General features: G+C 39.3%; 1 protein-coding gene across 1 annotated transcript; it reads right to left on the bottom strand.

Moving 5' to 3' along the window:
• Window positions 1-16,413: 16,413 nt before the first annotated feature.
• On the bottom strand, window positions 16,414-22,225 carry LOC117635125 (disease resistance protein RPV1-like). Its single transcript, XM_034369467.1, has 5 exons — window positions 21,392-22,225; window positions 19,595-20,699; window positions 19,000-19,416; window positions 17,242-18,816; window positions 16,414-17,132 (listed from the first exon to the last, which is right to left on the bottom strand). Exons 1-5 carry the CDS (start codon window positions 21,889-21,891, stop codon window positions 16,611-16,613), a joined length of 4,119 nt encoding a protein of 1,372 aa, XP_034225358.1. The 5' UTR covers window positions 21,892-22,225; the 3' UTR covers window positions 16,414-16,610.
• Between the last annotated feature and the right edge of the window lie 3,661 nt (window positions 22,226-25,886).

The raw sequence follows: 25,886 nt of genomic DNA, 5'->3' as shown, positions 1-25,886 counted from the left end.
GACGTCACACTTGGAATGAGTTTTAAAGTGAGCTCTACACCATTGTGATGGATATAAGGCCACCACCCAATCAAATGCAGCTTGGCTCAACTGTCTCATATTTTTTTATCTTAGCATCCCACCATGGGATGGTTGTTCTCCTTGCAATTTTCTCCATTTGCAATTTCAACACCAATCCTCTGTGACCAGCAAGCAAAAAATTTGCTTTTAAGTGTTTCAGGCAATGTCTGTGCTCAACATTTGAAAAATGATCATCTACTGCAAATCAAGCCTTTTTTGCTTGTCAATAAAGACACATCCTGTGATGTTTTCGATTCCAAGGTGCTTTGCCAACAGTTGACAAAACCAAGACCATGTTTCATAATTCTCCACCTCAGCCACTATATACACAATAAGATACATGCCATTGTTAGGATCCACACCAACAGCAGATAGCAATTGTCCAAGGTGATGATCTTTTATATGACAAGCATCAAATCCTATCACTAGCCTACATCCCTGCAAAAACCCTTGTTTAACTGTAGCCAAGCAAATGTAAATCCTCTGAAACCTTGGCCTTTCAGCCTCTAACTCACATTTGATAATGATTGTGCTAACCACATTTGTCCTTCTTAGTTCAGCAGCATAATCCCATAACAACTCATACTATTTTTCATAAGTCTCCTAAGTTATGGATGTTGCCTTCTGCCTTACCCTATATATTTAGGATTTAGAAGCTATCACAGACAAATATTCTTGTACATGTTGCTTAAAAGTTCTCATATCCTAATTATGCATTATAGACAGTTGAGTAGCATATCTCTGAGCTAACCATGTTGAGTTAGCATGAAAGTTGTGGTCAACTGTCCTATAATCATGCACGTCAACGAACTTCTTCACTTGAACCCATTCACAATTCACTGCTGAAACAAAACAAACCCATTTGCAATTCCCTGCACACACCGCCCTCACCCTATCACGATCATTGCATTTGAATTTAATCATCCTCCTGTTTATAATTGAATAGTTCCTAATTTCTTTCTTAAATAGGTTAGTGGTTGCAAATCTTAAACCCAGCTTAAACACAGGGTTGCGCATGTCTGTTTCTTGCCTAAATTCTTCAAATTTAGGCAATTTCCTCTTCCTTTTGTTGTGGTTCCCATCATCCTCGTCATCTAACCTATTATCCAAGTTATCAACATCACTTTTAGCTACATCAGTTGACTCCTCATCTTCATTTACAAGGGCATTTGATTCTTCAACTGATTCAGGGTGGTCTACATAATTTTTAAATGCTTTATCATCCTTTTTCAACAACTCAAATTCATTTTCATTCTGCTCATAAGCACTGTCAACAAAATCAAGGTAATCTTCCTTGTCTTCTTCTTCAGTGTCTTCATTCCTGTCTCCCACATCAATCTCACCTATATCAGCCCTATTACCCTTATTATTTAGGGGCCCATCATCATCACTTGAATCCCAGTCTTAAACTGTGCAAGAAGGCCCATGATCTTCAGTGAAAGTCCGCCCATCTTTTTGCATTGTTTAGTGGCCCACTGCCTTCAGTAAAAGTCTCATTTTCACCATTGTTTAGTGGCCCAATATCCTCAGTAAGAGGCCTAATATCCTCATTCAAAGCCACATTTTCCTCTTCACTATCCTCATTCAAAGCTAGACCTTCCTCTTCACTATCCTTATTCAAAGTCATACCTACCTCTTCACAATCCTCATTCACTGTAAAACCTTCCTCTTCATTGTGTTGTACATAAATTAGCACCACTCTCTGATAAGAAAGTGGTACCTTATCACACAAACTTAACAGCTCACCATTCGTGTCTATATCCAATAACTCATCATTTACTACGCTTTTAAGTGATACCTTCCCCATGTGCCCAAGCAGTTTCACTTGCTCTCACATCTCTAACATATTTATATACTCTACAGGACACCAATCCAAATATCCTATAGACCCTCTTGTATAACACCACTCGTTGTATTTGTTTTTCACAATTCTACTACTGTAACATTGCATATCAACCAACGGAGAGGGGGTGATGTGCCTTATATGTACATGCCCACCTTCATCTAGCATAAGGACTTTTGGGAGCTCATTGGCTTCGGAGTCATGGGAACTCCGAAGTTAAACGAGTTGGGGCTAGAGCAATTTCAGGATGGGTGACCCACTTGGAAGTTGCTCATGAGTTCCTAGAAACAAAATCGTGAGGACAAAGAGGTGAGCCCAAAGCGGACAATATCGTGCTACGGCGGAGCCGATCTCGGGATGTGACAACTACCATGATGCACTCCAAAAGTCACCAACTCTATCTACACACAAACAAAAAAGGTTTGTCTTTAAGAACTACAAAATAGTATTCAAAGCCAATCATTAAAGGCAAGACAACAAACATGGTTCGATTAACGTATTTAAAGCCAACTACAAGAAAACAAAAAGGGGACCACATCAGGAAAGGTATACTGCATTCGAACCCACTCTCCCGAAAACATATAACACAAAAAGACCTAAAGACTATCCATTCCTACACATACACAACACATCACTATAAGATCATGATTCTTTTCCACATAACAGGACAAGAGTCCTTTTCAGAAAACATGTCAATTTTCAGAAGAATAACTTATCGTACATAGGTTGCGCTTCTCCTACTTCTCTCTAAATGGGCATCGTCGTTAAGTCGCCTCACTTCTTCTTGCCAGTGACTACATTTATGTTAAGTCTGGTTGCTTGGGCCGTTGTACCTTTTGATTATGGTAAGGTATTGTCAGATTCGAACATAGGGCTACTTGGTTTACGTGCGCGACTCTAAGAGAAAGGACGACAAGCTCTGATCCCTACCACTAAGATTTCGACCTTGGACACGTAATGGATCTTGAAGTACTATTTCTGCATCCCCCTGACCAAATCCACCCACATTAGGATTACTCGTTAATGGTTGACCAAGTTGGATCGATTCGCCCTCTGAAACAAGAAGTTCCGGTCCTGGAGGGATAATATCAACCACTTGACATCCATCCGATGCACCCGCTATGGTTATTTCGTACCCCCAACCAACTCATAGTGCTCTCCCTCTCTCGATCATATGCTCAAACCCTAGATCTTAAATCCCAAAATCTCAATTTTTCCTATCCCAAGTAGATTTCCTCTTTTCAATTTTGAGTTTACAGAGATTCCTTTTCGATAGTGGTTGTTTTGTTAGAGGTGGGGTCCACAAATCCACATATGCAGGCCCAACGATCTCCCAAACTACTGTTGTTAGAGGTGGGGCCCACAAGTACACGTCACAACCTCAGATTGGTGAGAAAAATCCCAGCTCAGTTGAATTGACCAATATACCACTGCCACGTCATCATTTTAATGGAACTTGGGATGGCGTTGACGGAAAGTGGTTAAGTGACACACTCAACCTTGGTCAATGGGGCAAAGTGGGTCACTTTAACTTTAAGGGGGTTTAGTGGGAATTGACCAATATTTCAGGGGGCATTGTAGCACTTTAATATGGGTATAATTGGAAAATTATACAAACTCTGTTTTCCATTCATACTTAAAACAAACATGGGAAAGGAAATAAAGTGATATCTCCCGATTACTTTCTCGACATTACCAAACGTGGGAAAAGAATCTTCTATTTCTCATACCTTGGAAAATGACATGAGAAGTAATTTCCCCTTAATTTTATAACACGTTATCAGCACGATGTTGCTCTTTATATTATTTCTTTATATGATTTTTCTTTTTCTATCCAAGCTAGAGTCATCACGTGGTTTAGAGTTTTCATGTACTCACCCGCATGACTTCATGATACTTATGATCCTTTCATTTTTTATTATTTTTTATTTTATTTTGATATCTTGGTGTGATAACCATAATAACCACATAGTTATTTGATATGCATAAACATAGTTAATTGGTATGCATGGCAACCGAGCATAATAACATGCATTCATATCCCCAAAATAATTGTTATGCATGCATACGCCTAATATACCTGCATAAATGTTTAATGTAGCCATTTGAAAACAAAATTGAATATGCATAATGTATAAGGAATAATTTATTAACATTTTTTCTTTTCTTCTTTCAAACAGCTGCACATTTTTCTTTTCACACTTCATATGTTTCTCATATCTAATCATACATTAATTAATTAGTTTGTTTGTTTATTAATTTTAAGCATGTTTTTAAGTTCCTCGATCCTCATCATATAACTAAATTAGGACCTAAAGTTCCTTTATCGAATCAGAATTTAAAGTTCTTTGATATTCTAAATAAATGAGGGCATGAGGTTCCTCAATTCCAATTGTAAACATCCCAAATCAGAAGTTTTGGTAGATATATATTAATGTTTACTCCATAAACAATAACCACTATAAGTGGAACAAACAAGACAAGGTAAATGGCCCCCAAAAGACGAATGAAAAGGTAATTAAGGAAGCTTATCATAGGTGTGGTGCATATAGGCATTGGGCACGCGTCTGCCGCACGTCAAAATATTTGGTTGATTTTTACCAAGCCTCGATAAAGGGCAAAGAAAAAACGGTTGAGATACATTGGTTTGAAGTTGATCCTTTAGACTTGCACCTAGTGGCAACCCGCCTTGATGTTTCAGACTTCTTCGCTAATACTAATGGAAAATCACATGATTACATGATTAGTGGTGGGGTCCTTCCCAATTAATTTGATGTCTTATTTATTTATTTATTTCATATATTTTTTAGCTTAGTTTGGATATTTTATTTTGATCTTATTTGATTTTTTTTTTCTCCAATTGTATTTTAAATTTATTTCTTGTTACTAGTTGTTTTTTAAATAAAGATTGTATTTTTTTTAATCTTTATGTTAGATTGTTAATTAATGGTAATGTTTTTGCATTAGTCCCAATATTGTCAGCCAAAGGCGTCTATTGGATAAACTTCCTACTTTCTTTTGTGGGTTGTATTACACAATCATTAAAGTAGTTGAAGCTCATGCCATTTTATAAAGGGTTAACATCATTTCCCTCAAGGTTTGGGATCATTCTTGAATGAGCCACGGGGTTTTAATTTTGTCAATTTACGCCCTAACGTTTTAAAATTCGACTAATTTACACATTCCGTCAGTTTGACTGGTTAGTCTTCTGTTAAGTGATGATGTGGCAAATGTGGGGTCCACTTTTTTAGCTTAGGTGTAATTAAACATTAAAAAATAAAAACAAAAATAAAAATAAAAATAAAACCTATATTCTACACTCGTTATTGCGTTTCCTAAAATATGATGAAAACAAAAACAAAAAAAATCAAAAATGAGAGAAAATCAAGAAGGGATGTTTTTCAGGAACGAAACAAAAATACTTTGGTGAAGTTGGAGAGCGAGCGAGTCTCCTCATTTGCTATGCGCCCCCCTCCTCTCTCTCTCTCTCTCTCTCTCTCTTAATAAAATTATAGAATCTTCTCACTCTCTCTCTCTAAAAACCTAGACCCAATTTCTTTCTCACAGTCTCTTGCTTTTCTTTATCACCTGGTTTTCAACTCAGCACAGCGTTGTTTCCGCTTGTATTTTAGTTGTATTCTCGCCGATTCTTCACTGATTGTTGTCGGGAGGGTTTCTCGTAGACGACGTTGAAGAAAGTGTCGTTGTCTCCCATTGTCTACAACCTTACACGTTGTTATTTGAAGCTTAGAGACTGTTTTCTCTGTGCTTCGTCAATAGGACGACGTGGTTTCTGCGTCGATTGCATATTTGAGCGTTGCAGTTAAGGTTTCGAAACTCTCAATTTTGCCAATGTAGAGGAAGCTCGAGGGTGGGATTCTCGAGTCGAGTCGTCCGTGAATCTTTAGAACCGGGTCCTTCGTCGTTGAAGAGTTTATCAGACTCAGACGGGTGTTTGATTGTGGCAGTAGAGGAAGAAGGCAAGGACAGAGAGCATGTTGAGAGTGACAATTTCATAAGCTGTGATGCTTGTGGGGTCAGATTAGTGGTGTTTGATAGTGGCGGAGGGGATTGGGGCTGATCTGGGGTCGACCCATATGGAAATTCATGGAAGAAAGGTTAGTTCGTTGGAACACTTAAGACGTCTTGCTGCGGTGGCAGTGGAATCAGTATGACTTAGTCTTAATTTCATGGTCCAGAATAGGGTTGAGCGATGGTGATGATGTTGACGTTGATGAGGAGCTCTCAATTTCATGATCAATTTTAATGTGCGAGTATTGGTTTTTGATTTTGCTTTTGTTTCAAAAAAGCCCTTTCATGAGTTTCTTCTTCTTTTGCTGCTGGGTTTTGTTGTTGGGTTTGAGAATTTGTTTTTGTGTTGTTTTCGTTCAATTAGAGAGATTAAAATTAGAAGAGGAGATAGGAGAAAGGTGGCTCGGCTTGGGGTTAGTGGTGTAAAGAGAGAGAATAGTGGGTGTAGTGAGAAGTTTTTGGTGGGAGAGGTGGCTGGGCAAGATGGTGTGAGAGTGGATATGGAGGATAGGGTTACAGAGAGAAAGAGAAAAAAAAAAAGGAATTGATGGGGAGGAGGAACGGGCTGCTAGATTCCGACGAAGTCAGAGAGTAGAGAGAGAAAAGGATAATTTTGTTTTTGTTTCTGTCAAATGTTTTAATTTTTAAATATTATGTCTTAATATTAAATTACACCTCAGCTAAAAAAGTAGACCCCACATTTGCCACATCATCAGTTAAAATATTAGGGCGTAAATTAACAAAATTAGAACCCCTTGGCCCATTTCAAGAATGACCCCAAACCTCAAGGGGGTAAAATGATGTTAACCCTTTTATATATTACATTATTAGTTCGGTTGTAGTATATTTCCAACGAACAACAATCCCCTCGTACATTTCGTTTATGACATTCAACTACATTTATGTGTTTTTGGCTGTTTATGTGCCAATTACACAAACATAATGTACGCGATGAATTATCAATGCAAATTCAAAATCTAAGTTGGTTTTGGTTGTGCCCGTACTTTACTACATGTTTTAAGGATTGCCCTGTTGATGAAACAACTTTCCTGTCATTATGGGGAGATATGACAGTTCCTGAAGAACGTTGTGAAATAGTGTTGAATCAATCCGCTTTTGTCTCATCAAGACAATGCATATATAAGTTATACATATGCTAACATGGATTATTTTTCTCGTATCACAATCCATGAACATGACAATAAGTGACTATCAATAACTGATATGTTGCATGCCTGAAGCATGATAAATTTATAGGTTCTAAAGACTTAACTTCCCATAAGTGAAGATTATTTGAAAAATTCAAGCCCTATCGAAAATAATGCTCTATAGGAGGTTATGATCCACATTTTCTAAAATATTCATCTTCAAAGAGATATTTGTCCTATAAGTAACAATGGAGCCTTGGAAGAGGCATTGGTACCCTAAAACACTAAGATGCTTTATAAATTATGCATGTGCATGCACATGAGAATTTTGGGATCATGAATTGGTGATACATTTGATTTATTAGTAGCAACTACAATCATCAAGAGCTATGATTACATTAAATCATGTTTCATGAATGTCGACAAGTTAAGTGATTGGCCAAAATATAAATAGGCAATTTTATTTATCACTAAATATAAAGTGTGAGATATTGCAATTTCAGCGTCGGATCTCCACCACCATCTTTTTTGCAATTTCTTTATGTTTGGAATAAGTTGCAGAGACTCTTTGGGTTCTCTATGTAGTTTTCACCTCTCCTTTTGTGAGAGTTTTTCATCTCTCATTTGTGAGAGCTTTTCATCTCTCCTTGGTGAGAGTTTTATTTGTATTGTTATGGCTTGGTTTTTTCAAGCTTTATCTCTTTTTTATTATTCTCAGTTTGCAATCTTAGTTAGGATGCCTATGCCGGAGTTTCTTCGATCTTGCCTGATCGTTAGTGGAGACACACATGATTTTCTTAATTTTGATATTAGACCGCTCCGTTATTGAAATGGCCCTTTTGTGGCTAGTTTGTATAGGCCCTTTGTGGCTAGTGGCTTTTTTGGCTGAATTATGAATGCAACATAGAATTTCTCAACCAAAAAAAAAAAAAAAAAAATTACAAATGAAGATTACAGATTGGTGTATCACTAATATTTCCTGCTAGAGACATAGTTTTGCTCTCCCATCATAGATACATCCACATTTTTATAAGTACAGTTGTTATTTTAACACGAGATTTATAGCATGTGTTAAATGCATATTTATTAAGACTGTATGGTACATAGAAATTTTTAAAAGCTCATTAAATATTTGAGACATATCGCCTGAAGAGATCCCTTCACAGATATAAAGTGTCATGAAATTCTTAATTAACGGATTGACACTAAGAGCCCGAAGTTGAAGTTATGTACTCAATATTATTATGATTTATCTAAAATGCTTTTATGAATACTTTGACTTTAAATTTGATATTGTTACAACATTGTGTTTGGAACACCTGTGATCTTCCTTCAACAATAAATTCTCCTAAAATCATGTATGAAGACATTGATGCTTGTATAACGAAAGTGAAAGAATGTTTACCGAAGTTTTTTTTCCAAAGTCAAGATTCTAGAAGTTGTTGAACCGAAGTTTTTTTTCGAAGTCAAGATTCTAGAAGTTGTTGAAGATCATGGGGGAATATAAATCAAGGGAAGCATCCTAGTTCTACTACATACAAGACATGCGCATTGTACTCTTTTCCCTTTGACTAGGTTTTTGTCCCTTTGAGTTTTTCCTAACAAGGTTTTAACGAGGCAACAATAAGTGTGTCCAACACCATATCAATGATCCATAAGATTGTTGCACTCTTCTTCCCTTCGCTTAGGTTTTTGTCCCACTGGGTTTTACAAGCAAGGTTTTAATGAGGCAACTATATCATATATAGTGGACATCCAAGGGGAGTGTTGTAAATCTATTGATTTGACTACCATAATATCACTCATAATACCTACCATAAAACACATCATAATGTTGTTGTAACCTATGCACTAAGGATTGTATTTAGTACATTTATGGGTTGTAATTATGACAGGACCCGACCCAATTTCCACTTTGGAATTCGAGCCAAGTCCTGTGCGTGTCCGACACCTGGCAATGTCGGGCACAAATGACCTTTTTACCCTTCTTGTCTCAAATTCTTTTTAACTTCCCTTAGACTTCTGCCGAAAATTCGGCAGAGTCTCCCCTGTATTTTGACCATACCCAAAGTCTTCCACCTGCCAAACAGTCTCAGAAATCCTACCAACAGCCAGACTAAGTCAACAAACAGATTCCAATCTCAGTTCCTTATGTTCAACAAGATATCAGAGCAATTTCTAAACAAATTTACAGAATTTACAAAGAAGTACAACAAGTCCCTACACTTTGGTGGTGGGTCGGGAGTTAAGCTGATGGCCCGGGTGGTTTCCTTCGTTCTTCTACGGCCTGGGGGCGAAAAACAAGTTAAAAATTGTGAGTGGACAAAAATAATGTTCGAGAAAACTGTTTGAACATAATAACCCCCGTTTGAAAAACATAGGGATATAAAAACTATAGCTCAAACATAATCAACCTCGAGATGTTTCATTAATCACAATAAATTTAATCACATAAATGCTCGCATAACTTAATAAAAATATATCAGTGTAACGTATACTGGGCATCGAAGATAATAATAAAAATAAATGAAACAGTAATTGCATTGAAAAGTATTTAAAAAGGACTCTCTAAAACTGCCACCCTATTGTACCCTGGTAATAGCCGTCAATTCCCTGGCAGGTCTCAAGCGCCACACAGGCTACCCGAGCCGCAAACTGGCGAAATCAGGGGACTATGATCAGCCTGATCCGCCGGCAGGTCCTCGATGACACCAAGTCACTCGAGTCGCTCAGGTAGGATACAGGGGACCGTAGTCAGCCTGATCCGCAATCCTGGCAGGTCTCGGGGACACAGAGTCAGCCGAGCCGCAATCCTGGCAGGTCTCGGGACACCAAGTCTGCCGAGCCGCAAATCCTGGCACTCACGGTCCGAGCGTCCCCGGAACTCGTGAGGCAAGTCAAGTGCACTGACTAACTGAAATCGGACCGGATATCCGTCGACATCGGTCCAACTCTGGGTAATCACCAACTGTAGGGTGGGTACATGGTGGTCAAAATCACTATTTTTGATAAAAGCTGATATCCTCTGAATTCTGCTAACTCTGAACTAAACTACTGTTTTGGCTCAAAAATCTTAGATCTGTTACTTAGCTAATTTTCATAAAAATCAAGGGATTTGCATAATAAAATTCTTGCTAAATCACTTATTCAAGATCAAATATAAAATATAATTATCAAATCTTTTTAAGAAAGAAAAGTCCACTCACTGCTGGTCCGAGCTAGCTGGACCTCTCGAGGGTCCCTCCTGCGGATTAGCCGGACTCCTGGTGCCTGCTTATCCAGGAATAATAAATTAATAAGCTGCTGGATAAAAGAAATTTAAATTAAACACCCTGCCCCCGGCTCCTAGAAATACGTGCATTTCATCCCGAGTTACTCCTATGCCCACATTAACCTTTTTCAAACATTTAGAGCAATTCTAGAAGGTTCGACGCTCAGCTAAGCGATAAACTGTCAGATCGGCCGACTCGGGACCCGTGGGGTCCATGGCGTCCGATGGCCAATCTGATCATCCCTGACGGTTTCTCATAGAGCGGGAACCATGTTCTGCGAATTTGGTCCGAATCGGACGGTCGGATTGGCCAAAATCGCATTATTGCTTAAAACCCTAACCCTAGCCCCAGGGTTCTCGATTCCGGAGTACCCGGGACTCTGATTCGCAATCCGTCGAATCCTACGCGATCCTGAAATCACGTAGACCGACATATCCAAAATTCAGCGCGATCGAATGGTTAAACAACACTGCACCCACGGATCGCGCGATATGGAAAATCCGTTCGGGGCTCAAACGGACTCCGAATTGAGATCCGCGAAATCCCACGCGCTCGTGACGACACGAGGATCTCAAAACTGGCCAGAGCCGTGCCACCACCCTGGCCCACGCGCCGCCACACTCGCGGGCAGATCGGGTGCCCAAAGCGATTCGGGTGTGCCGAAAAATCGTGGAACCGAGACTCCAAACTCCTACCCTAGGTAAAACACCCTATTTGGAGTCACTTTTGTTCTTGGACAACCCCCAAAAAGTGGCCGGAAGTGGCCGATCACGGCGGCCGAAGTTCGGCCAATTTTCAAATCGAAAATCGAGTGATCTAGAGATTGAATTGATCTAAACCCAGCCAACCATCAAATAGAGCACTCAAAATAGGTGGAAAACCATACCTCACTCGAAAGAATTGGTGGCGAAATGAGGGAGAACGATCGAGTGGAAGTTCGATCACCACAGTCGGCAAAAATGGCCGATTCCGGCCAATATCCGGCGAGCTGGGTGCGGCGACTGGTCACGGAAGGAAGGCGGCGATGTGGCGCATCGAACGGGACCGGTGGCGGAGGTCGCCGTGACCTGTGCTGGCGGCGAGCTCGATCGGAAGTGGGGAGGGCGGCTGTCTCGCGCTAGCTGAAGGAGAGAGAGGGAGGAGAGAGAAAATGACGGGGAGAGAGAGAGTGAGGGGTTAAAAATCTGACTTTTCCGAATTACGATTTTGCCCTTTGCGATGTTTTGATCGTAATTTCTTCGTTAAAACTCCGATTCGGGTCTACTCCATGTCTACGGACTCGTTTTGCCGTGCTCTACGCAATGGCGCAAGCGGAGTTCCCGAATTCTTTTCCGATCAAAAAGTCAAATTTTTTTCCCTTAAAAAAAATGCGAGGGCAAAACCGTCTTTTGGCTAGAATAAAGAAATCTTAATTTTTAGATATTTTGGTTTGGGTTCTTACAAATTATGTGTTTGTAACCTACCAATAATGGGCGGTGAATGTTTGTCTATCCCCGAAGCCTATAAATTGTAGGTATCAAAGATGAATGATATATAAGTTCATAGAATAAATTCTATGTCTTTCTCTTTTTCTTATTGCTCTCTACAATTCCCCCTAGTTTTATAACAAGTTTTCTATTTAAATCCCAATAGTTAAATCATTAATCTCTTAAGTTTTATTATTGTGTAAAAAGACAAAAAATGTCATCCAACACCCCACCACCCCACCAAAAAACACAAACTCCTTTCTATTGCCATATTACTCTTCTCTTTCGATCCAAAAAACCTACTATACTCTCATCTTCTCTTTACAAACCCTAAATACGATATACAAACAGTGACTTATAGGTCGTCAATTGAGGTATATAATGTGAGATTATTTCTTGATTTGGAACTTCTCCCGGAATGATTGAGGATGCCGCAAATAAAGACTTCTTGTAATCCTAAGGTTGAGATGAACTTATAGTGGTGAGGGGCAAGATAATAGGGTGTAGGGTGTGAGGTTGATGAGTTTTAAAAATTTTCTTTTCTGCTGGGTGTGTATCTAAGAGTAGTTTGGAAAGATAGTGAGGTTTTCTTAGAAATTGAGAAAATTTAAATTAGAAATTGAGGTGAAGTGCGGGGTTTAAATAGAAAAATTAAATAATATTCTTTCAAATCAGAGTTGCTGTAATAACCCAAAATAAAATATCTAAAAAACTAACAAAATATCTAAAAAGTAGGATTAATATATTCTAGCAAAAAGACGATTTTGCCCTCGCATTATTTAATAGGAAAAAAGTTGACTTTTTGATCGAGAAAGAATTTGGCAATTCCGCTTACACCGTTGCGTAGAGCACGGCGAAAGGAGTCTGTAGACACGGAGTAGACTCGAATCGGAGTTGTAACGAAGAAAATACGGTCAAAATACCGCGAAGGGCAAAACGGTAATTTGGACAAAAAGTCAGATTTTTATCCCTTTCTCTCTCTCCTCCCCTCAGATTTCTCTCTCCTCTCTCTCTCTCTCTCTCTCTCTCCTCCCGATCGCGCGCGCCAGCGACCTCCCTCCCTTCTCGACGTCGCATCGGCCGCCACAGGCCGAGCCGATCTCCACCATTGGTACCAAAAGGACCGCCACTCCCCTGCCGTCCTTCCCCGACCCATCGCCGCCCTTGCCGCGGCCGGAGCTCGCCGGAATCTGGAAATAACCGCCGATTCTCAGTCCAAACTTCAAGCTCTTCGTTCTCCCTCAATTCTCCACCAAATCTTTCGAGTGAGGTATGGTTTCTCACCTATTTTTCGTGCTCTAACTGATGGATGTATGGGTTTTGATCGATTTCACCTCTAGATCACTCGATTTTCAACTTGAAAATCGACCGAACTTCGGCCGCCGTGATCGGCCATTTTCGGCCACTTTTTGGGGTATGTCCAAGAACAAAAGTGACTCCAAATGGGGTGTTTTACCTATGATAGGAGTTTGGAGTCTTAGTTCCGAGATTTTCTGACAACCCGGTATCACTTTGGACACCCAATCTGCCCGCGCGTGTGGCGGCGCGTGGGTGAGGGTGGTGAAGTGACTCTGTGTAGTTTTGCGATCCTCGTGCTGTCACGAGCGCGTAGGATTTCACGGATCTCGATTTGGAGTCCGTTTGAGCCCCGAAAGAATTTTCCATATTGCGCGATCCTGTGCAGTGTCGTCGGGTCGTTGGATCGCACTCAATTTTGGATATGTTATTCTACATCATTCCAGGATCGTGTAGGATTCGACGGATTACGAATCGGAGTCCCGGATACTCCGAAATCGTGAACCCTGGGGCTAGGGTTTGGATTTTAAGCGATAACGTGCTTTTGGCTAATCCGACCATCCGTTTCGGACCAAATTCGCGGAATATGGTTCTTTCTCTATGAGGAACCTTTAGAGAATCCCAGATTGGCCATCGGAGATCATGGGCCCACGGGGTCCCGGATCGGCCGGTCTGACGGTTTATTGCTTAGCAAATCTTCGGGTCTTCCAAGACCGTTCTGATTGTCTGAAAGGCTAATGTGGGCGTAGGAGTGACTTTAAAATGTGTACACGTATTTCTAGAAGCCGGGGGCAGGGTGTTTAATTTAAATTCTATTATTGAGCAGTTTTATTAATTTAATCTTTATGGGTAATCAGGCACCAAATGCCCGACAGAACCACAGGAAGGACCTTCAAGAGGTCCAGCTAGCTCGGACCAGCAGTGAGTGGACTTTCTTTCATAAAGGATTTTATATAAATAAGTTATATAAATGATTTATATAAATGAGTTTACATAAATGATTTTATATTGATTTTACATAAATAAGTTTTTATAAATGAGTTTATCTGAATAAATTTCAGTATTTGATCTTGAATAAGTGTTATTGCATGTGTTCCGACCATGAATTGTAGCGTAAAATATCTTTACTTTTTATATTACTTAGTTGAGCAGCAGACTTGAGATTTGTGATACAGAAATAGCAGCTTAACTCAGATTTATCAGATTACAGAGAATTATCAGGTTTTTCTAAAATAGTTGTTTTAGAACCACCATGTACCCGCCTTTTATTTGGTGATTACCCTCAGACGGACCGATGTCTACGGACATCCAGTCTGTTTACAGTTCAGTCAGTGCACTTGACTTTGCCTCACGAGTTTCGGGGACGCTCGGACCGTGAGTGCCAGGATTTGCTGCTCGGTAGACTTGGTGTCCCGAGACCTGCCAGGATTTAAGGCTCGGCTGACTCTGTGTCCCCGAGACCTGCCAGGATTTGCGGATCAGGCTGACTACGGTCCCCTGAATCCTGCCAGAGCGGCTCGAGCCAACTTTGTGTCATCGAGACCTGCCAGCGGATCAGGCTGACCATAGTCCCCTGTATCCTGCCAGTTTGCTGCTCGGATAGACTGCGTGTCGCCCGAGACCTGCTAAGGGAATTGACAGATTGATAGGGGTACAATTAGGTGGTAGTTTTAAAGGAATTTGAGCACTTTTATGCAACTATTGATTTCAATCATTTTATATCAGTTTTCTCATTATTCGTGCATGTTTTATATCTCCATATAATTGTTCAGTTTTACGAATTTATATACATACGATTATAGATATTTAGATGAATACCTTATATTAAACACAGTCAAACCTTAGCTTTACTTATTAAATTATTTTTACCTTGGGGGTTATTATGATTATAAACTGTTTTCAAGAACATTACTTGTCCACTCACACTTTCAACTTGTTTTTCACCCTCAGGCCGTAGAAGTGAGCAGGGATCCACCACCGGGCCACTCTTAACTTCCGCATCGCCAAGAAACATAGGATTTTATTGTAAAAGTTCTTGAAATCTTGTAAATTAGTAGAAAATGCTCTGATAACCAGTATTAGTGGAAAACTTGAACTGGTGAATGTTTGGTTGTTTATTCTGGCAGTTGGTGAAAAGTTATTTGCTTGTTTAACAGGTGGAAGAATTTGGGTTTGGTCAAAATACAGGGGAGACTCTGCCGAATTTTCGGCAGGAGTCCAAAGAAAATTTTAAGAGTAACTGTAGCAGGAAGGGTAAAATTGTCATTTGTGCCCGACAGTTGTCAGGTGTCGGACACGCACAGGGCTTGGTTCGAATTCCAAAGTGAAATTGGGATCGGGTCCTGTCAGTTGCAGCTAAGCAAAAGTATTGAATTCTTGCCAGTTACTTGGGCTTATGTCGTACGTGTTCTGTGGGAACCTAATTAAATCAAACCCTAGGTCAAATAATTCCTACCATTTGGGGATTATTTGACCAAATTGGGAATTGATCAACCTAATTGGGAGTTACTCAATGTAATTGGGAATTATCCAATTAAATTGAACGTTACCTAATTAGGTTGAGATTTGATTTGGTTAAATACCACAATCCCCAATTAAATGAGGAGTTATCTAATTGAATCGGGATTTGATTTGATGCCTACCACAATTAGGGATTTGATTTACCCTAATAAATCAAATCCCTAATTAATTAAATCAATCCCAAAAAGGGGAGGAATAATTCCCTTCCATCTACGGAATTATTCCTCTGAAACCCTAGCCTCCGAGACCACTATAAAAGGATGGCCACACACAAAGGTTAAGGTACGTCAGAATTACTACTAAAATCTCTACAGAAAATTGCTCTCAAACCCTAGCCACCTCTTTTCTCTCTCTCTTTTACATAAGGCTCCGGCCGCCCGATTTATATTATAAACACATCCCGTATCCTATTTTAGCTATCGTTTCTCTACGGATCGATTGAACTGACTTAGGAATCGGAGGGCCTTTGGCCAACACCCCCCGGGTGTGGTCCTCTTATTTGTTCTATTTTGCAGGGAGAAAGAGGTGGCGAAGAAGAAAGAGGAATCTTCCGAACCGAATATTCTCGTGGGGAAATTTGCTCCCACATGTTCGACATTGTGTTCATTCATTATGTCATTTTTTAAAAGACCTTTATTATTGAAAGTGTCATAACATACTAAAGTCACACACCATGCGGATGATACGATAAAAAAAAGTTATCCAGAAAGTAGCTACGTTGGTTTATAAAAATGAGAAGTAAAATAAAAAAAAAAAACTCAGTAAGAATATAAGGAGGCAAAAAAAAAAAGTTGGTTTTGGTTATATATATAAATCCTTGATAAAGCAACATAAAAAATAATGCAAGTGTAACTGAGGGGTCACATATCTAATGACATTCTTTGTTCAGCTGAACTATTTCCTTCATCTGCTAAACAATTAGATTCATTCAGCGGTGCAATGCAATCATCTTTTTCAAAGCTGCAGGTTCGGTTCAGTCACTATCTTCAAAAGAGCTGAAGAACCTTGCCATCTTTTCTGAATGGGATTGCTGGCTTTCATTTAATGATTCTTCATCTCCCTCATAATCATCATCACCTTCATAGACCAAATGGATCCCCCACTTCTTCAGCTCAACCCCTTTCATCATCGGTGGCTCTCTCCGTATCACACGTATCTTATAACCATCTTTCAACTGAGAAACCAAGGGATGGTGAGTTGGGTATCGGCACAAATGAACTTGGTCTTCATTTGTATTTGGCACTCCCAATAAGATCAAAGCTGAAGTGAAGGTAGAAAAATCCAGTATAAGGATCTGTGCTAGAATGTCTACTATTGCAGGGAGTTCTTCTCTCATGTCATCTGGTATTTGCTGGTTGAGAGAGACTACAACACCTATGATCACACTTTTGAGAACACGGTTTTTTCTTTCTGAGAATGTAACCACATCTTGAGAAAACCAGTCTGGTATCTTGCTCCCGGGAATGCTAAGATTGCGTATTTTCCTCATGTAGCTCTGCAACAAAAAAATTCAAATCTATGATTGTGTTTCACTTTCTTATACATGTACATACATATATAGTATATACACGGGGGAGAGAGAGAGAGAGAGAGAGAGAGAGAACCTTAGCAAGTCTTTTCTTAATAGCTGATGAGCAAGCTGTGCAACCACTTGCATACAACCTTACCAAGGACTTCAAGCATTCAAGTCCTGGAATGTCCACAACTTTCTCACAACTTGTAAGGTTCAGCATCGCCAAGTTTTCCAGGTTTGAAATATCAGAGATACTTTCTAATGAGGTGCAGTTTGCAGCATCCACCTCTTCTAAACTTGGGGGAAGCGGAGGCAGAGCCTTGAGCTTTTTACAGTGAGGTAATAAAAGCTTTCTGAGAAGAGACAGGCCCCTCAGGCTGGCTGGAAGACTGTAAAAGTTATTACGGCCTAGATTCAAGACTTCAAGCGATGATAACTTCTCGAAATCATCTGCAATTTTATCAGATATATTACAAGCACCGGCATGCAGTTCACATAGCAGTGATAGATTTGAGAAAGAAGTGGGGAGCATAAATTTAATCTCTTCCGTATCTTCCCTATTTCGATGCTTCTTTCCCATATTTAAAACCATTAAACTGGAAAGCATTCCGAAGCTTTCGGGTAGTTCTGTCACTGCAGTTTCCACCATCAGCAATCTGTGCAATGAATTCAATTGTCCTATTGAAGCTGGAAGCTTGCAGAGGTGTTTACATCTGTTCAACTGTAACATGGTAAGGTTTTCCAACTTCCCTATCGATTCTGGCAACTCAGTAATATCAGCTTCAGTTATGACTATTGTAGTCAATGCCCTCATGCTTCCAATTGATTCTGGTAATGATCTAAGAAATCCACACTTCCTCATCTCAAGCTTCTCAAGTGACTTCAAGGCACCAATCTCATGTGGAAGTTCTGTGATTAATGTCTGGTCTATTTTTAGCACAACTAGAGAATTCAAACCTCCAATTGAATCAGGCAATCTGCTCAAAATTTGACCGTGTCCGGTTGATAATTCCTTCAAGTTTGATAATGAACCAACGGACACAGGAAGTTCTTTGATTCCGCTACCGTAAGTCTGAAATTCCATTAACGAACTGAGGTTGCCAATGGAATCAGGAATAGTTGTCAGTGATTTACACCAGAGCAAACTTAGTTTCTCAAGGTTTGCCAAATATCCAAAGGAAACAGGTAGGTTTTCTAAAGCAGAATCGTTGAGGGAGATTTCTTTCAGAGAATGCAACTTTCCTATCAACTCAGGTAGCCCTTTCAAATGTTTGCACCGGTTCAAGCTGAGCTTTTCGAGTTTTGAAAACCGGAAAATAGATTCAGGAAGACTTTTTACAGCAGTGCCATCAAGGAGAAGTTCTTTTAATGATACCATGCTGTCCATGTTGCTTGGCAGTTCTTTCAGTTGTAAGCAACCAGAGAGGATTAGGTTCTCAAGTTTTGTCAGGCCGGAGACATCATTTGGAAGTTGAATGAGGTTTTCACAGTCTCGAAGGTTCAAGTGGACTAATGTCTGCAAATTCCCAATCGAGGCATGAAGCTTAGTCAGTTTACTGCAACGCTCAAGAATAAGCTTTTCCAATGCCCGATTCCCAGATAAATCAGGAATGGTGGTTAGGTTAAAGCAGCCGGTCAGATTCAAAAACATCAATTTCTCAGCCACCTGTAAACAACAAAAGTGTATGAGCATCTACCAAACTGCATTAGTTGTGCCTTAGAAATAGAAAGGAAGAGGCAGAGATAGAGATACAAGGCAGACACTTATGAGGATCAGTGATATAAATTATTGCTGGTCACAACACAATTATAATGATAAAGATGATGGATCAGATAGTGAAGCATATACCTTGTTACCGCGCCCATGCCACAAATGTTCTATTTTGCTGCGTGAAAGATCAAGGACGGCAAGTTGGCGAGGGGGAAAATCAGAAGGAAGAGAATTCAGAGGACAACCTTTCCACTGTAACCACTTCAACTCTGCAGGAAGAAACTTGAAGCGGCCTTCCAAATTCAGATAATTGATTTGAAGCAGTCTAAGATTGACCATTGCTCTTAGGGGTTTAGAGCAAATTGTAACCTGTCTCTTTTTCTCTGCTTTAGTTTCAAGATATGTTTTGTATCTTTCTTTTAGGTATGTAACTGCAGAGGTAAAAGTTGGGGCTCTTCGAAAGTTATCCCAAGAAATTCTGTCACCACTTGGATCCTTCACCGGCCTTTTCATTGATTCAAAGTCTAGGACTATCCCTTGTATACTTCTTGTTCCCTATTATCAAGGTATGGAAAAATATGTAAGAAACTGAGTGAAGAAAAATAATAATGCATCATCCTTTAGGACATTCAAGCGTCTTCAACATCTATTTTTTTGGTAGAAGCGTCTTCGACATCTAAATTTAGCCAGAAGAATATATAAACAATAAAAATAATAGTGCTGGAATCTCTACCTTATCATCCTTGAAGACATTCAATATTTCATCACGATCCCAAAGTCTACTACGCATGCCAGGGTCTACAACGTTTTCCTCTGTAACGATTTGTCTTCCCATGTCTTTAACTTGATCGTGCATCCACAAGATACTGTCTTCATAAACTTTAATGAGAGATTTTGCTACGAGGTCAGCAATTGCTATCTCACCATCAAAACCACAACCTTTTAATATGTCAATTGCATCTTCTCTCCTCATATTCATTGTTACAAATAAACATGCAATGTCTAGAAAGATGCACTTCTCTTGCTCATCTAGCGCATCATAACTTATCTTTAACACATCCTGAAGATTGCGCGGACGAATCTGTTTCAGTTTCTGCAGAGCATCTCTCCATTCCTCTATTCTCCTCCTCTCAAAAAGGTAAGAACCAAATACTTCAAGAGCCAATGGTAGCCCACTTGTGAGAGACACAATTTGCTCAGACAGAGTTAAGAAAGTATCTGTGGGTTTTTCTCTTCTCAGTGCATGGTAACTAAAAAGTTGAAGTGCCTGAGAGAAATGCAACTCCCTGACCTCATACAACTCGTTCACAAGATGACTGGGTAAGGCTTCTTTATCCCTGGTGGTAACAATAATTCGGCTTCCTTCATAAAACCATTGTCTGCTGCCAACTAAAGCATTTAGTTGGTTTACATTATCAACATCATCCAAGACAATAACAACTCGCTTCTCGTATACAATTGCTTTGATTGCAGAAATACCAGTATTAAGTTCATTTACAGACATGGTATTAGAAGAAAGACTACCAATAAGCCTGTTTTGAAGTGATACTAAACCCTCATGCTCTGCTGAAATTTCTCTAACATTTGAGATGAAACTGTGGCACTCAAAACAACCCACAAGTCTATTAAAAAGAGCCTTGGCAAGTGTTGTCTTGCCAACACCACCCATGCCATGAATTCCGACAACTCTAATGCCCTTGGATCTTACATCTAACAACCTCATCATGTCTTCAACTCTGGAATCAAGTCCCACCGTGTATGCAGCAAGACCCACAGGGGTTTTGCGTATTTCAGTCAAAACCCTTTTGACTAACAATTGAATCAACTCTGCTTCTTTGCTGTCAATATACATAATCACAAATACATCACTTAGGCCCTTAGGGTGATAAGCAAAACATTGAACGCCTGAGAATTAATTGTATCTGTTACAGACCAATAAGCCTGTTTATCTTGACAATTACTAAATCTTGAAACAAGCCAAAAGTAACAAATCAACTGCAAATCATGTTATCAGTGATCAGACAAGAGGAATAGGACGTAGAATGAAAACACCAATTAGTTAACGGGTGGTCCTCAGAATGAAATCATGTTATGCAGCAAAACACACGAAGCAGCTATTTACGAAAACAAGTGGTCCTCAGAAACAAGCCAAAAGTCTCACACTTCAGAACGTAAATCCGAATGAAAACGAGTCAAACGACAGTGCGGTGAGGAAAGAAAGGTACATTAGCTAATCTTTTACAGTATTGCCCAATTTAAATTACTATATTACTTATGAATTAATTAATTAAACAAAGTGAAAAGAATACCCCACCACACTTATTTAATTAATTCTTCCAAAACACCTTGTTATATCTTAATATCATCTACCAAAACCTTAAACATTAGATAACTAAATCTCTAACCATATCTCAATTTTTGCATGGTAGCTAAGCTAAGCTAGGGTTTTAAGGGTCTTCAAACTGATTGAGTGGGAATTTAGTTATGAATTATGATTATAATTTTAGTATTTAATTCGATTAATTACTACCTGGCGTTGAAAATATACCCAGCTGTACCACCGACTTTTGCCATGGCGCTCCTCCAACTAGAGACGACGGCGTTTTCGTACACTCGCTCATGAGCTCTAAAATGCTCTGCAAATGGGCCCCTCTGCCGTCGAACGTCGGAAGGGTCCACTTGGTAAAACACAGGCAGAATCATCAGGCGCAGTCTCCGGCTACGCTCGCATATCTTAGCCAGCTCTTCAAGGCACCACCTTGACTCGGCATATCTCGGCGACAAGACGACGATGGCCGCCGCCGAGTCTTCGATCGCCTCCAGCAGACTAGAGGCGATCTCGTCCCCGCGGTTCAAACCTTCGTCGTCTCGGAAGACTCGGACGCTGCGTTTCTCGAGCTCCTCGTAGATATTCTTCGTGATCGTTGAGCGGGTGTCTTCGCCTCTGAAGCTCAGGAACACGTCCCAGCGTAGCCGGAAACCTCCCGCGGTTGGTGAAACGGAGTCGTCGGCGTCGTCTTCGCCAGCCATTTCTGCTTCACTTGTTATGCGTGCAGAGAAATGTAGGTGCCAATTGAAGGATCGATAATTTCGAATCAAAGTGGAAGCTATATATGCACCATTCGTGATAAAAGTATTGGATTATTCTTGCCAGTTGCTTGGGTTGTGCCTTAAGTGTTGGACATCGCTCCAAACGAATGCACTAGGGTTCTTTGCCCTTTCAATAGGAAAGGTGCTCGAAAACACACAAAAAAGTAGCCGCATAAAAATGAAAGGTAAAAATGTAAATGATAAAACTCAGTAAGAAAATAAGGAGGCTGCAAAGAGTAGTTGGTTTTGGTAAAGCAACAGAAAGACAAGAGAAAGCACTAAGAAGATAGAAATTCTATATATACTAAAGCCCAATGCAACTAAACACTGTAGCTAAGCACAGTGTAATGACGGAAATGCCCCTGATTTTTTCTGCTGTTTCTGTTTTTTTTTTCTGGTGCACAGTGAAATGGCGAAACTGCCCTTGACTAAACAGTTTGTTTTGTTCCCGTTTTTGCCCCTCCCCCTTCGTTGAGTTGGTTTCGTCCGCTGAGAGAAACCATTTCTCCCGTTCGTTTCCAACCAGCTGGTTGGGGGGCAGCCATGGAAGAGTTGTGTTCGTTGCTGGAGATGCTTTGGAGGCCGTCGATTTTTGTTTGGGAAGTGAGCTGCAAATCCAGCCGTGCTTTCTGGCTTCGTGTCACAGATTTGGGATCGGGAGATTTCAGTTTTTTCTACAACCTTCGACTCAGGCTTTCATCTTCTTGCTTCGACTCAGGCTTCCACCTTTCTTGCTTCGACTCAGGCTTCCATCTTTGTTGCATCCTTTGTTTTCAGGTATGCATCTCATCAATTTTTTAACAGATGTTTTGGTATTTATTTCATAAATTTGATTGTTGGCTGGGAAGATTTTTCATGCTATGTAGAGTTGTGTTCATTTTTTTGGTTCTTTTGATTTCAGGTTCTTGAGCCCTAAACCCTATTTATTTGATTCCTTTGATTTTAGGTTTTTAGATAAAACATTGGAAAGCAAAGACTGAGTATGTTTTTTTTTTTTAATTGAAAAAATTCCCTTTTTTTATCTGTTGTTGGTGATAAAATTGATGAAATTGATGATAAAATATAGATATGGTTTGCTTTGTCAGTTTGGTATGCTTGGTAGATAAGTTCTTAAATTTTTCTGGCCTCATTAAACCCAGATTGTTAATGCATGTTGGTCTAAGCTTTGATGCTGAGGACCCCAGAGAGTTTTAAATCCTTTATAACAGCTCATAAACCTGAATTTAGAACTTGGCCAGTAGCCAGGTGATGGTGGCCAATTAGTATTGTTTGCAGGGACCAAAAGAATTAGGAGGAAGAGCAAGAAAGCCATAAAATATGAATGGGAAGATGAGGAAAATGTAAAGTGAAGATGGAATAATTGGCTCTGTATAAATGCAGGTCACAGAGAGAGAGAGAGAGAGAGAGAGAGAGAGAGAGAGAGAGAGAGAGGTAGTTGCACCCAACATTTGGCTGATTAGGCAACCTCACCACCAGATCTGATGAATAGGATCAAAAAAAACCAATCACTATTGAGACAAAGAATGAAGGGCTTCTTTGTCAGTGTCTGTTTCTGCTTCAACGAAGTAGTAAAACAAAGCACCTCCAGGCATAAATATCCACATCAACAAACTCAGCATACCTTACCACACAAACCCAACTATTGGTTAAGAAGGCAGTCTAATTCTAATTATAAAATCCTCAAAAGGGAATCCCTCCTCAATGGGGAACTCATAAATATGCATACCTAGATATATGTATGTGTGTGTGTGTGTGTGTGTGTGTGTGTGTATATATATTTATAGAGAGAGAGAGAGAGAGAGAGAGAGAGAGAGAGAGAGATTACATAAGGAAGTGCAGAGGAAAGTTGTAGAATACTGCTGGGATAGTAATTCTGGTTTACTTTGTAATCCTGCTGAGAGAGGCCTTGGGATGTAATACGCATAGTAATAACAATATGCACTTGGTAGCAACAGTCAATACCATAGGGGCTTCTCTCCCTCTTATTCATGCAAGAAAGAATCTGTGTTACCAACATAGCCCTCTTCTTTCATTATTGCTGTCCAATACTTTAAAGTTGCCATGATTTCATAGCATTTGAATGAGACTTTTCTCCTGCAACAAATAAATTTGTTCGCTGTCCCACTACAATCCAACTACATCCGTGAACCTTTGCCACACCTTTTTCTTTTATTTCTCTTCCTCAAAGAGCAAGCCTCATTCCAGTTTCCTGATACAGAATGTATATTAGAAGGCAAGATATATGATGAAGAATTTTGCTGTTGTAAACAATAGTTTTGAAAATTTATAAACCAAGAAACTCACAACACATGACCGCATCAAAATGAAAAGAGGATGTGATGTAAAATGAGAAGATAGGTCTCTGTTAAATGTGCCCTTTTTTTTTATGTTTTTTCGTTTGTTTGTTTTTTTTGTTTTTTTTTGTTTTTTGTTTTTTTGAAAAAATTTCCTTTTTTTATCTGTTGTTGGTGATAAAATTGATGAAATTGATGATAAAATACAGATATGGTTTGGTTTGTCAGTTTGGTATGCTTGGTAGATAAGTTCTTAAAATTTTCTGGCCTCATTAAACCGAGATTGTTAATGCATGTTGGTCTAAGATTTGATACTGAGGACCCGAGAGAGTTTCAAATCCTTTATAAAAGCTCATAGACTTGAATTTAGAACTTGGCCAGTAGCCAGATGATGGTGGCCAATTAGTATTGCTTGCAGGGACCAAAAGAATTAGGAGGAAGAGCAAGAGAGCCATAAAATATGAATGGGAAGATGAGGAAAATGTATAGTGAAGATGGAATAATTGGCTCTGTATAAATGCAGGTCACAGAGAGAGAGAAAGAGAGAGTGAGAGGTAGTTGACGACCAAGTGTATATATAGGAAGAATATGGTAGTACAGTTTGATATCTATATATATAGAATTATAAGAACATTATTACTAGAATTACCCATCAAAACTTTTTCCCTGTTTTTTTTTTTGAATGAAACCATCAAAACTTTGCATGATATAAACTATACTTACTATTTATATATATACTTTAATTTCTCTTTTCTCTCTCTCTCTTTGTCTCTCTGTTTCTGTCTCTGTCTCTCTCATCCCAATTCACACAACCACTTTCTTTCCTACCCTTAATCAGGAAAAATGTTTGCTTTGGTTGCATTGTTGGAAAGCTAGGAAAAGAGGATGTGATGTAGAATGAGAAAATAGGTGTGTCTTAAATGTACCTTTTTTTTTTTTTTTTTCCCTTCCCTGTGCTGTGCGTATGTAGTTTTGTGATTCCACAGACATGAACTTGGGATAAAAATCGGCAAGCTACATGCAATTTATGTGCTGTGCATATACACTAAAAGCTTATTTTTGTTTCCGTTTTTCTTTAACAACTATCATTTATATAAAACACTTCACTAAGTAAGTTGGAAATTGGTTTAGTACCATGCTTATTTGAAATTTTTAGAATTAATTTTGGGTTTGTGATGATTAGGGTTAGGGAAATGAGCAATTAGGAAATTGATAATCATTGTTGTAGAATAAATCACGTTCACATGGAGTTAGATGTATGTCATGTGGTTGGAGAGGTTTTGCCTTATAAAACAGACCAAATCTTCTCTCTGAAGTTGTTTGTTGTAGCTAAAACTATTTTTAAATTGAAGAGTGGTAAGGGATGTAAATTTAGATCAACACTTATAGAAAATTAAAGTTATATATTGAAGTTATATATTGGATTCTCTTCAAGTTTTGCTTCAATGTACTTATACACTAAAAGCTTATTTTCGTTTCCCTTTTTCTTCAACAACTATCATTTATAGAAAAGACTTTGCTAAGTAAGTTAGAAATTAGTTTAGAACCATACTTATTTGAAATTTTTAGAGTTAATTTTGGGTTTGTGATGATTAGGGTTAGGAAAATGAGCAATTAGAAAATTGATAATCATTATTGTAG

The sequence above is a fragment of the Prunus dulcis genome, chromosome 1, assembly GCF_902201215.1.
Source record: "Prunus dulcis chromosome 1, ALMONDv2, whole genome shotgun sequence".
NCBI lineage: Eukaryota > Viridiplantae > Streptophyta > Magnoliopsida > Rosales > Rosaceae > Prunus > Prunus dulcis.
Note: the sequence above shows the minus strand (reverse complement) of the source record. Positions and strands in the feature narration are given on the sequence as shown.